This window comes from Lampetra fluviatilis, chromosome 33 (assembly GCF_964198595.1).
Source record: "Lampetra fluviatilis chromosome 33, kcLamFluv1.1, whole genome shotgun sequence".
In the NCBI taxonomy this organism is placed as follows: Eukaryota; Metazoa; Chordata; class Hyperoartia; order Petromyzontiformes; family Petromyzontidae; genus Lampetra; species Lampetra fluviatilis.
The window spans coordinates 1317386-1330351 of NC_136307.1; the positions used below are offsets into that span (position 1 = coordinate 1317386).

Here is a 12966-nt window from a genome sequence, read left to right on the forward strand (position 1 = left end):
TCAGCCCTAGGAAACCTTCAACTTAAGCTTTCTGGTAAAAGAGGGCTCCTGCTTGAGAGTAGGAGCTGTGTGAATGAATGTGAACAACACAATTATGTTCCGAAGGCTTCTGCAGTGTCATCCGCTTCGGTGAGTGCTCAATCTGTAATGGGGTCACCCCCAATCCAAGTTGCTTTAGGGCCTTCTTCACCAAACATCCCTAGGTATCCCAAAACACAGCTCCGTGTGCTTCAACAGGCATAGATGTGGCACAATCGTAATTATTCTTGCACCAAAGGTCTGAGCTGGAACTTCACAGCAGTTAATGGCACGTAGTTTTTGAATCACAGCCATCACAGAATCACAGCTATAATCACACATAATGTTTAAAATATATATTTTTGTTGTTGGAAGTGCGTTTTCTTGCTCCATGGAAAGGAAGCATTCATGCAGATGCAGAATAGATGCCTGAGTGCATGCACCAGTGGTCTGCCAACGCAGTGGAGTCATTATTTGAACAAAATCAATTAAACCGGAATATTTTTTGCAGGGGTCCTTTTCACGAGTCACAAAAACAAACAATCCACTCTTCCAAATGGGGAGCTAGGCCGAGTACAAAAGACATTTAAAGGGATAAACATTTAACATTATGTTCTTTGTGCTTGACAACATTCTACAATGGCAAACATCCTCCCCGTGCTTCCGGCTCTTCTCTGTTCGATATTGGATGCTCATTTACCTCCCAGCACCAATGATGAGGTTATGGTCTGAACCCACGGTCATGTGACAGGGTGAATCGCACGTTCTGCAGCAGTGGTGCAATTGGTGGTCATTGCACCGATTGTGGCGTGCAATCTGCAGTGTCGTGAGTGCGATGTTAACCGAAGTGTGTGTGTCACAACTTAGCAACGTTGTGCAACTTGACATTGCATTTGCCTCAAATGTCACCCCTCTGTTCGACGAATGATCACAGCCTGGGGTTGTGACTTCACTCGAGAATTGACTCCGCGTTTATTTCGGGATTGCTCTCCGGTCGGTAAGTTTTCGAACGTTTCAATCGCGCTTTGCCGCACCCGTGTTCACGCCGTTAGCCCGAGAGCGGAACACCGAATATCTTTGCGTCGTCGTGAAATGCGCCGAGCGAGCGAGCGAGCACGCGACAGTTGTCCTTCACTCCAGCGAGGGTGGCCTGTGATAGGTACGAACCCTGATTTAACGTCTTGTTGTTGTTGTTGTTGTTTAAAGTGCATTTCGTTTTTCCTCTTCGCAGATTGCCAAGCAGGAAAAACAGCAGCAGAGGCAGCAGCAGACAACACCCAAAGTAAAATCAGCGGCAGCGTCAGCATCAGAGCAACAAGACAAGCCGAGTGGAGCTGAAGAAGGCAGCACAGCGCGAAGCAGTGACTGATCTCGTTTTACCCGGCGAACCGCGTGCGTGCGAACAGGCAAGCACTTTTAGTACTGGTAGGAACCTCCGGGTTACACCAGCCCACAGGGGATTATTGTGTCCGTCCGTCCGTCGTGCATCCAAAAATGGGAGGGGTCGGGCTGGGTGGAGAGGGGAGGGTGGGGAGGGGCTGGGTGGGGATGGGCTGGGTGGGGAGGGGAGGGGCTGGTCACCCCGTGGTGCTCATATAAAACTCAACGTTTAACCTACTCACGCCGGCTTGTGCCCGCCCTCACAGTCGGGCATATTTGCGGAATACACCACGCCGCCGTTGACCCTGGCCATTGACCGAGCAACCCAACGTTCCTACCAGCTCCCTCCGCAGGATTGTGTTTAATTTGAACATGACCAGCACCAGCCTCCTGAGTTTCTCTATGTGTGAAACGGGCACGTTTTGCATGGTTCCCATCTCGTTTTTCTGTTTTGGTTTTGACCGAGTGGAATGAATGAGGTGATTGTGTAGTTAATTGCAGCATTTGCCGATGGAGGGTATCTTTGTTTTTCCAAGTTTGCTAGAATTCCGTGTTCACACTCACGTTGGCTCGTATTTGTTCTTATCTCATTACGGAGTTTTCGTTGTTTGCAGTTGCCATTGCCCTGTTTGTGTTCATAGCATCTCCATTCATACTCTTTCAAACTGCTCTACCAATGTCTTTATTGGCAAAGAGACGCTTAGTCTCACCGGGCCCTCAAGACGGTAATAAATAATGATGATGATATGTTATAACAGATATGTAGATGTTCCCTGGTTTCTTAGCATGTGGTTGCTACTTTGACTTTTTGAATGCGAGCTGGAAATGGATACATTTGTGCGGAGCAACCGAAAAAGAGGCCAAACATCCTGAATGCAACCCAAGGTGCGTGTGTTGAATCTGGTTATCGTTTTAAATTAAAACACGATGATCCATTCTCTCCTCCCGTGGAGGTGTCAGGGAGATGGAGGGGGGAGGGAGAAGGGGGAGATGGAGGGGTGAAGGAACATGCCCCAGGAGCCATGCGCGTGGTCAGGACCTCGGTCACCCAGGGACATTTACAGTCATAGTCCTAACAGACGTTTTGGGGCAAGTGCTGTTAGCGAGCACCTATGAAGGCTGGAATGGTACACGGGGGGGTGGGTGGCCAGCACCCTGCCTGGCCGCCTTTGTCTCCCGAGTGGCGATGTTTACACACTGCACCAAGTACTCATTTGAGGCTTAGTCGACCTAGGGGAGGTCCATGACCGGTTCAGACAATCATCACTGGTGTTGACCGTGAGCGGGAATCGAACTCGGGTCACCGGGTTCGTAGCGCAGCGCGCTTCAGCGCTAACACTACCGTGACTGGAGCGGAGCGTTTGACTGGCAACAGACGTTACAATTAAACACGTGTAGATGCTCTTGTAGCACACTTCACTCGTGCAGTCTCACTCTTTATTCTTCCACGTGGCGTGGTGATGAGAAGCGTCGTGTTCATGTAGAGGGTGGGGGCTGCTGGGTGAGAGCCACGGGCCGTGACGCTGTGAACGTCTGAGATGTTGCCGATGGATTGAGCGAAGTTTGTGCCATTGTTGGTGGTTGAGTCGCCGTGGTTTGCCTTTGATTACCACAACCGCAACGTGGTCTGGCTTTTCATCCTGCTCAGTGTGTAGTAGCAGTAGCTGGCCACACCTGTTTGGCCTCCCCATGGTCCGTCAGGCAGTACCTTGTATTTGAACACGGACAAGCACAGACAGAACCCCAGCAAATGACCGTGGGGTGAATAATGACAAATCAGCACTGTAGAATCAAAAGCAAATAGCAGAGCTTAGTCAGGGCTGTCCTGTCACTGAATAAAAATCAACTGATTATGTTTTAAAATTGAGTGGATCGCTTTCCTTAAAGCTTTTATTGATGGAAATTTGAGTTTGTATTTTGAATTTGAATTAAGACAGCTTTAGAAAAAGTGCATAGGGTCAGCTATGGCCTATTGAAGTCAGAGATAGCTGGTCATCATTTTATTTATTAGTTTTGAAATGGAAAAACGGCGTGAGTGGATTTTTAGAGGGTTTTCAGGGGCTCTTCGCGGAATTTTGAGACTTTATATAACCAAACGAATAATATTAGTGGACACACTTCAGCCCATGAGGACCTTTTTGCCAAGAGCCAGAGGAAACTCATTACGAAAAGTTAAAAGAGGAAATGCTTCCAAATTCGTTGTAATAATATGAATACAGATTGCTTTTAAAATTGAAAGATTTACTATAGATCAGTGTTCTTAACTAATTTTCAGAGGGTTATGGGCCATTTTCGCCGATAAGACAGCATCAGTATGAGGGCCGCCACGCATTTTAAACTATTGGGGGTTTGACACCAGCACGATGATGATGATGGGGAGTGTTTTCACATTTGCGTATTGTCAGGGGCCGCACGCCAGAGGCCACACTAAAGACCTGTTGGTGGACCGCGGGCCTTGCAATGAAGAACACCGCTCTAGACCATGAGAATCTGCCATGGTGTAATGGTTCGCACAATAGACTTCAAATCCAGAGGTCGTCAGTTTGATCTCCCGGTGTGGCAGTTGAAATAAATCCATCCCCCCCTCGCGCCCGCCCCCCACTCCATCTCTGTCCACCCTGCAGTATAAATGTGTACACTGTCACGTGTGGTGGGGTAAAGTGTGGGCACTCCCACCTTTTCAAACATATATGTTGAACCTCTTTTGCACCGTACGTAGCCGACCGTGCTAATTGAAGGTGCCATATGTCTGGTCAGCGTGGAAGAGTAGGCCAAACACCCTCTACAGGGGGGCTATTTAAAGCGCCCTCTAGTGGAGGAGAGCGATTGTCGTGTTCTACCATAACCTACTCAAACGTGTGTTGCGGTGATTGTCGTTTTGCTGTAGCACACGGACATGTTCATGCATATTAAACACACCGTGTTAGCTATTTATAACTTTAGTAATTCCTGAATGGCCGAGGGACGTGGTGGTTCGTGGTATAACGAAACTCCAGTGGATGGCGACATCAACTAAAACACTTTTTACCGAGGTGCAAACCCGCACTCGTTTTGTTCTGCGTGTGTGTGTGTGCCCTCTGGTGGCCGACTCAGCCTCAAATGAGCACCTGGTCCGGTGTGCAGTCATCACTGCCACTAGGGAGACAAAGGCGGCCGGGCGTGGTGCGGCCCAACCCACTCGCTCGTGTGCCGTCCCGGCTTTCATAGGTGCACTTGCCCCAACAGTCTTTTAAAGGCTATACGGGGGATCTTTGTCTTTGCCCCCTGGTGAGGCCTTGCCCGTGTCTTCTGTGGGTGGGGGGTGTTATTGCCGGAGGAGATGCTCACTTCTTCCTGGGACAGACATCCATTGCGGAACAGACTTGCGATCTAGAGTGCCTCTACCACTTTCATAATCCTCAATCCAGACCGTAGTTTGTAATTAGGTAGGGGCACAAAGACTAAATTAAGGTAAGTGTAACATTAATTCAGATTGATTTCATAATAATAGATTAACTGATAATAATCAAGTGTTCCAGCGTTGATTAATACAGGTCATGATACACAACTCGTGAATTATTTCATATTAACTCGTTACTGCTGTAAGGCCCTATTTGTCAATGCATTGCTGGACGAGGAGCTGCCATGCTGTGTGAGTCGTGGGGGTTAATTGACCATACTTCACTCTGCTGGTCATATCTGCGGATTGGTGAAGGCAGGGAGTAGACGTTGCAGTATTGGTTAGTACAACAATGCATAACTAATTCCAATTCTAAATGATGTAAATTCTATTTGTTTTCTTATGAATTATACATTCTCAATAATCATGAGCACTGGGTTAGCGCCCCGAGGTTGTCTCCGAATGATTTTGCCCAACAGTCACCGTTGCTTACATCGCGTTAATTATTGATAAGGCCCTAGGGGCACTGCTTTAAAAAATGTGTTGTGAAAATATTGATGGCTCAGAAGCATTTGAAAGGTCTGTTTGCTTTGACATCCTCCCAAGAGGATGCCCAACTTGTCTGGGATTGTATTATTATCCCGGATTACATCGTCATCCTTCATTATCCTTAGCTACATCCTCTGCCTCCCCGATTGCATTGTCACCCGACCCAAATGGTTTTTCAGTTGGATCAACGACGTACACCACGTGACCCCAGGGCCCGATACGACCCAAGGCCCCCAAATGCCCCTATGGTTTGTAATCAGCCCAAGGTCCTTCGGTGACTCCGTGATGCCCAGATGGCAAACGATCCTCCAAATGAACCATGCCACCCCGTACATGATTGAAATTCCGGCTACCCCCCCCCCCCCCCCAAAGAAAAATGAAATAGGAGTTTCAAAATTACGTAAGGTCCCCAAAATTACCAATTTCCCCTCCCACAAATACGATTCAGTACAATAATGTACAATGTCACTTTAATTAAAATCGCGTCTCAATGCCACCACGTCTTGAGACGCTGTAGATGTTTTGTTTTCCATGGAGAGGCAGGCGGAAGTCAGAGGTGGACAGGAAAACGAAGGCAGGCCTCATGTCTGGACAAGAACAAGGTCACGGAGTCAACAGCGTGGATCGCTGGGGGACGAGAGTTGCAGACCGTGACCCACATGACCCTAAGGAGCTCGTTATCACGATTTAGCAACTCTAGACGCTTTCTCTGCCAAGTTAATAAACTCCTTCCATCATTCTCGACACGTCGCGCCATATTTCCAATGAAGCATTCACTGTTGCATCACTCATCGTTCATCATGATCCTCTGTTCTGTCTCTGCAGTTGAGTTCTCTCTCGAAAATAACTTGAGTGGTTTTACTCTTTCCTGTGTATAATGTGGGTGTTGGGGTGGGGGCGAAAGTTATACAAACTGCACAGTAGTGAACACAGATCTATGTTGGAGCAGTGCTTGGTAACTGGCTCTGAATAAATACCGTTCGCAGCAGCTATAGCTGCAGCAGAAGTTAAAACTGGGGGGGGGGGGGGTATATGAGCCATTGAGGATTGTCTCACTGATTTTTTCATTACAAGATTAAGTTGCCCAAAAATCGAAATATTCTACACAGAAACCCCCTCTGAAACATTCTTTCGACTCAGTGATGTTTTCCTGGCAAAATAAATGACGTTATTTTTATATTGCCCGCCGGGATGTTGAGTCTCTACGAACTCATTCACTTTGCCGTTCTCAGGCTGCGTAACATTTGCATCATCATCGTCGTCGTCGTAGCTTTGAGTAATTAAATTTGTGTCATTTTTGCTGTTATTCGCCTGTAAAGTGAAAATTTAATTATGTTGCGCGCCATCGCTCAGCTGTAATGATTCAGCGCCCTCAATGAATCATGGGAATTAATTATTTTCCACTCGGTGGTGACTGCCTTGGTAAGTCTGAACTGCAGGGGGATTTGATCCCATTGCACGCTGGCATAACGAATTTCAAACCATTGATTCTGACAAACGCGATTCGATGCGTGTTTCTTGACCTTAAACATTTTTTTTAATCGATGTATCATTGCACCTCTACATTTTATTCACCATCATATCATCACTGTTTTATTTGCCATTGCGTAATTACAAAAAATCTGTTGTCAAGATTATAAAAGGGCAGTTTTTATCAATCATTGGTGACTGGGCCAGGCCAAGGCCCTCATTCGCTTTACTTTGAGACTGTCTATGGCCACGTGGCCTGCGCGAGGCAGCCATGTGTCTTTGCTTCATTAGGCGAGCATGAAGCTAAGAACAAGCAAGGCTCCGATTAGCACGCTTGTCTACACACGGTGTGAAAGACGTTCAACATGCGTACATCCAAGCAAGCATTCGAGGGAGCTGCAATGCTCCAAACACAAACTACTTAATTCGTAAATCAATCCACACCCATGTCGAGAACCAGATCTCTTGTCTGCATCCCATCAATCACTGACTGTGTGCATTCATGCATTGATGTGGTAGTGGTGATTTGCTGCTGATCCTACAATACAACAGAGGAGCCATCATTTATTAACATTGCATTTAATACATTATTCTTGATTTACTTTGCTTTTAGGAAACACGCAGAGGGAGAGCAATGCCCGTGTTTCTATATTGTATGAGACAGTGTGGCATTAAATACGGTCATTTGCAGTCTATTGTGGGCAATACGTAGACTATTGCTGCACGTGCCTGAATAATCATTTAATGTTTTTATTTAGCGGCGGCAGTGCCCTTGAAGTTCCCGTCACACTTGGACCCACGACCACCTCCCTGGACCGCAGCGGCGTTGCACGTGGACTGGATGTTTCCACGTGTATCTAAGACGGTCGGCAAGAGGCGGGCTTCTGGGAATGTGAGCGCGCATTGGGACAGGCGCGCGTGTGTGTGTGTGTGCGTGGACAGTAATAAACGTGGAAAGCAATAAATGTTATCCTGCAAGGAACACTTGTGCGTTTTTTGGGTGGTGTTACCTTTACGGTTTCAACGGAGCTCATGCAGCGTCACGCAGCCCTCTTCTCGCGCGGCGGCCACGGGGTGTGTGTGTGTGTAAGACGTAATCCGACTGATTTACTCAGTGATCACTGTCACAAGCTGATTGTGAGCAGCGCAGTCCAGGTAAGGAGTTATTAATTGCCCTGTGCTCTATTGCATCGCTGCTTTGCATTTTTGCAACCCGAAATGTTAAGTCCTGAGAGTTTATGAGCTGTGAAAGTTCTCGAACATATTCAAGCTTATTCATATTGTTGGTTCTTTCGGTAAAGTCACGTAGAAGGGAAATAATAATATTTATTTTATTTTATTATTTCCTTTCTACGTGACTTTACCGAAAGAACCCTACAGTCACGAAAGCTCTAAATCAAAACTATTCAAGCTTATTGTGTACTAGTTATGGTATATTTTGCCAGTAATCCCTGATCGTGTGCTGTTGTTGGACTTAAGCTCATATTTGACATCACAAAATGTGCCCATTCTTGATGGGGGGTGGGGAAAGGAGCCAACATCTAATGTTGAGAGCCTTTGCGTAAACATCTCCTGTGGCCAGTTTCATTCTTGTCTCACCGGGCGCACGTGTACGGAGGGGACACGCTGCTTCGTGGTCATCTGCAAGTCTTGTGTGTGTCCGGTGCTTCACAGGGAACTGGTCCATCGCTTTGGCTTCCTTCTTGGCCCATTCCATTGGGCCCCAAATTATCTGGGAGTCTGACATTCCGTGGAGTATTTCCACCTAATGTGTTGAGGAGTGTGGAGGATTCAGACAACAGGCGACGTTTTTTGATGCAGTGGCGCTTCTTCATAGCCTAAAACGTCTATGGCATATTTTTTTCTCCTTTTAAGGCCACGGTGTTATTGACCAACGTTGTTTGACGCATTCTATTCAGACCTTCCGAGCTCCCCTACCACTCAAATGCTCGCGATCGCCACACGGACCTGCATTGAAAGGCCAAAACCCCATTTTATAGTTCCTTTGTTAATTCAGCTGTGTGAGCTGTGTGTTCTCAAGCATTACTCTTGCCTCCAGCACCCACCTTCAAACTCTAAATTTCACCTCTTTTGCAACGTTGAGTGTGCGTTCCATCAAAACACCAGCCTCGCTGTCGCAGCACGTTAGCAAGGCTGATTTGACCTCCCAATAAATCACCTCCGTCCTGTCACGAGCCCTCTGGGGAAACAAAAGTAACATATACCACGAGTGACATTGTCACAGCTGAGTTAGGCAAAGTCCCGCAGGCAGCGGCATGCGCATGGGAGGCCATGCCGCCTTGGTGCTGGGAGGTATTTGTAATTATTCGTTTTGTTTTGGGTTTATTATCATTATTGACGACCCTTCATCTTGCTGGTTAGTTTATTTCACCGCAGGAAACAAATGAGGGTAAACGATGAACTACACCCAAGATGCATGCTGCACAAAAGCAAATTCCCAAGCAATATTTTTGACCGGAAGTCATTCTGTTTTTATAATTCAACAGGTGCCGTGTTGCTCTGAATGATTCTGTTTTTTCTGTTCTTGAAAAATGTCTAAAGTGAACTGTGTCAGAGTGTTTTCAGACAGTGTGCTGCAGACTCTAAAACACTAAAGGGTTTTAAACATTCCTTTCCACCAGCCTCTGCACTCTGGGGCCATTTCATTTACCTCAACTGGACTGGTGTTTGTTCAGCTTGGATGTAGATTACATTTCATAGGAGTTGGGACCAGTGGCGAATTTCACTATTCGAGTCTGGGATAGTGATTTGGAAATAATGAAATTTTGTCCTCAGATCTAGAGTGACGCCACGCTGTGTGTGCCCGTGTCTTGTGTTTGCATTCAAGAGTAAAGTCCTACGTTCTCCTTTGGTACGTGCTCCGTACTCATACTGTGCACTATACTGTTTTATTTGAATTAATATTATTTGATAACACTGGTCAACACACTTTTTCTGGCATAAGGTATTCCAACGGTTTTAATGTAATTTTAGGGTGCTGATTCCAAATCTGGCATCAGTTTTTGTCTATCACATCAGGTTTTTGAGATATCAAATATTGCATTTTCAATAAAAACTGCAGAAGAAAAATATTTAATAAATGTGGATATCTACATAAAATTATATTATAAACACACTATCCTAAAAATACAGCACCATATTTTAACACTAAAGCAGTCACTGACTCGCAACAACTTGCAATCATAAGTGACAGAGTTAATTTCGGGTAAAATCAATGAAAATGGGGTATGCCGATAGCATAAAAATGAGATGTCATAGAGTAAATCTGAGATCAGATTTGAAATCAGCACCCTGAAATTAGTCTAAAACAGCTGCAAAAGTCCAGGCCAGAAAAAAATGGTTTTTTTGTTGTTGACCAGTGTAATCAAAATCATAATTAGTTATGATTGGGTTCTGCATCATCAGCGGCGGCCATGATCAGTCCACTGCTGGATGAAAGTTTCCCCCAAGCTGTCACCAACCCTCATGCTACTGTGAGGCAGGAGTCCAGCGAGCAGCTACCTGCACACGAGCCGATTCCATCGCTCCATCTCGCACAACGCACGTCCTCTTGGGCACATTTTGTGCCTTGGCCAACACTCAGTATTTACATCTTTCTGCACTCCCAGGGCAATGTATTAGATGATATGATATTGGAAAACAAACCCAAATCGGTTTAAAATAAATATTTAAAAGTTGTTTGGAATTGCACGTTCAGAATGTTTAGTTTTACATCCTGTTAAACTTGGCCTCGACGCGGCAGCGTCACCACAGGCCTCAAGCCTCGTGACACCGTCTCTGAAATCATCGTCGTCATCTCACGCTGTCCGTCACCAAGGACGGTGTCTCTCTCTCGCATCTGGAGTCGGTAATCGTTCAGTGTCGGTCGTTACGTTTGGTTCCTGCGAGTTCGCTTGTGACTTGGCAAGACCGGCGTTTAAACGACGCGCATCCTTCCACGGCAGAGATTACGTTACACACAGCGGGCCGAGGGCAACTCCTCGGATCCAGCTTCACCATGTCCACACGATGACCACCACTTCTGACCCTCGCCTCTTGGCTTGTTGTTTCTCCGTGTCTCTGAAATTTGGTGCGAGACAAATAAATGTGCTTATTATTAAATCAATGTTTTGAATCTCAGTTACTGCGATATGCAAAAGTTTACATGTTCCTTTTCAGAAAACCAATTTACTGTAATTTTTTTCTCACTCGCTATTTAAATTCACGGAATTTACAGCTGAGATGCAATAGCGTGTGGACAGAATGATCCCGGCCATATTGCACGTTTACAAGCTCTAGGAAATGAAAAAATGTTGCATATTTTTTTTTTTATTTGAGACGATATTGCATCCCATTCCCGGATTTATAATAATGCTGACTGGCAGCGCTGACCTTTAGTAAAAGGTTAGAGACCTCTGCTGTGTAAAAAAAAAATCACATGTAAATAAAAGGTGGATGTGGTGAGGGAATCGTGATAGGGGGAGTGGATGCGGTTGGCTTGACCGATAAGAATGCTGGGTCTCGGGCTCTCGCTTAAATAGTGCAACGAGCATTCGCAGCTGCACTCGGACACGCTCGATCTGTTAATTTAGGAAATTTCAATTGCCATTGTTGGAAATTAGCACGTGGACATATGGTTTCCCACATGCTGCTGTTGTTTTCTTCCAGTCCGATCTAAGATGCATTTTAAATCGTGAAAAACTTTTATTTCCTCATTAATATCCACCTCGGCCTGCATGACTCACTCCGAGAATTTAAGCTAAAGCCCCCCTGAGAGATAACCAACAGATGTCTCCACAACAAAACACCACTCCTGACTGTGACATCAGCATGGTACACTGCCAAATGGTAGCGCACATAAAATGTGGTGAGTAAATACATGGGCTGAATCTCGTGTGCAACTCATGCCATTGCAAGCAGTGAGCTCTGTATTTCTTCAGCCATATTTGGTTTTCCAACACCTGTGACATGGAATTTACAAGAGGGTTGCCGTCGTATTTCACGGAAACGTAATCCACCAATATCCTTAACCGTAGGCAGTCAACGATGACTTTTATGAGCAAGCATGTTCATCATGGGTGAAATTAGTCGATGACGGTTTCAGTTAGCACTGCATATTAAAGTCAAGTCACGGTGCCTCCCTCGTCACGTGAGCAATGCTGCTCCTCTCTCCTGGCAGGCCTGAGGCAGTGGTGGAATTTCGACGTTTCCGATATCGCTGTTGACCTCTCACAAATAGGTGCACGGGTTGTTTTTTTCTACCGTGAAGGGATGATATGTTGAATCAACCTCAGACCAGGATTATAACTGAAACACGACATTTTTATGAGAACTTGCGCCTAACCCTAGCACCACCGCTCTGACTGATCATTAAATACGCAGCTGTGCAATGGTGGTTCGTGCACTGCACTGTGGACCCTGCGACCTAGGTTCAATTTCCAGCCGTGGTTAACATCTGTGGTGAGTGATATTTGAAGCTTTAATTAACATTCATTTGACACCGTTGTCTCTGTTTAGGCTGCTGCTTTAGAATGAAATGAAAATATTAACAGCTTGTTGGGCCACTTACTGGGCTGTTTCTAAAAATGTCAACATTTTATGACGGTCTTTACACTCAGCTCAGAGAGTGCATAATATAATGTATATTAAAATGAAGTATATATTAACACTGGAAGACAACCCACGGAGATCCAGTCGCTTCCTATTGAGCATTATAGAACGGGGGATAATTTATAATAATACACTATGCAAGGAAATTGTTGTTGAAAGATGGAATTGGTTGTGTTTGTTTGATATAAATGAGACTACACCCAGTTGCATTTATACTATTCGAACGCACACTTGCAATTTTCAGATTTTGGTGGAACCTATTTGCTGAAGTGGCACAAGAGAGCAAAATAAATAAATAGCTAAATTCCATCTCCATTACATGTCTGCACGTGAAAACCAATTTGTATATACAATCTGCAGGCGGGGATAAGAACAATAATGTTGATTTATTTTTCTCAATAGTTTTTTTTCTCGGAATGTCCCACTACGACACACAGTTTACACAGATAAAGGTGCAGCACTGCAATTGCTGGCTCGTGGCGCTAATGGTGGGAGGGCCCTCCACTGGAAGGAGCGCTGCAGAGTGAGCTCGAGAGAGCATTTGGCCTCCTCTCATCCTG

The 12966-nt window shown here is 45.6% G+C and overlaps 1 protein-coding gene across 1 annotated transcript in view; it reads left to right on the forward strand.

Moving 5' to 3' along the window:
• Window positions 1–7981, forward strand: part of DTD1 (D-aminoacyl-tRNA deacylase 1) — a 93127-nt gene extending 85146 nt beyond the window's left edge. The window contains exons 5-6 of the mRNA XM_078871786.1: window positions 1250–1424; window positions 7555–7981. Of these exons, the coding sequence (XP_078727912.1) occupies window positions 1250–1387 (138 nt within the window). The 3' untranslated portion in view covers window positions 1388–1424; window positions 7555–7981. The remainder of the gene's footprint in view (window positions 1–1249; window positions 1425–7554) is intronic.
• Window positions 7982–12966: the final 4985 nt, after the last annotated feature.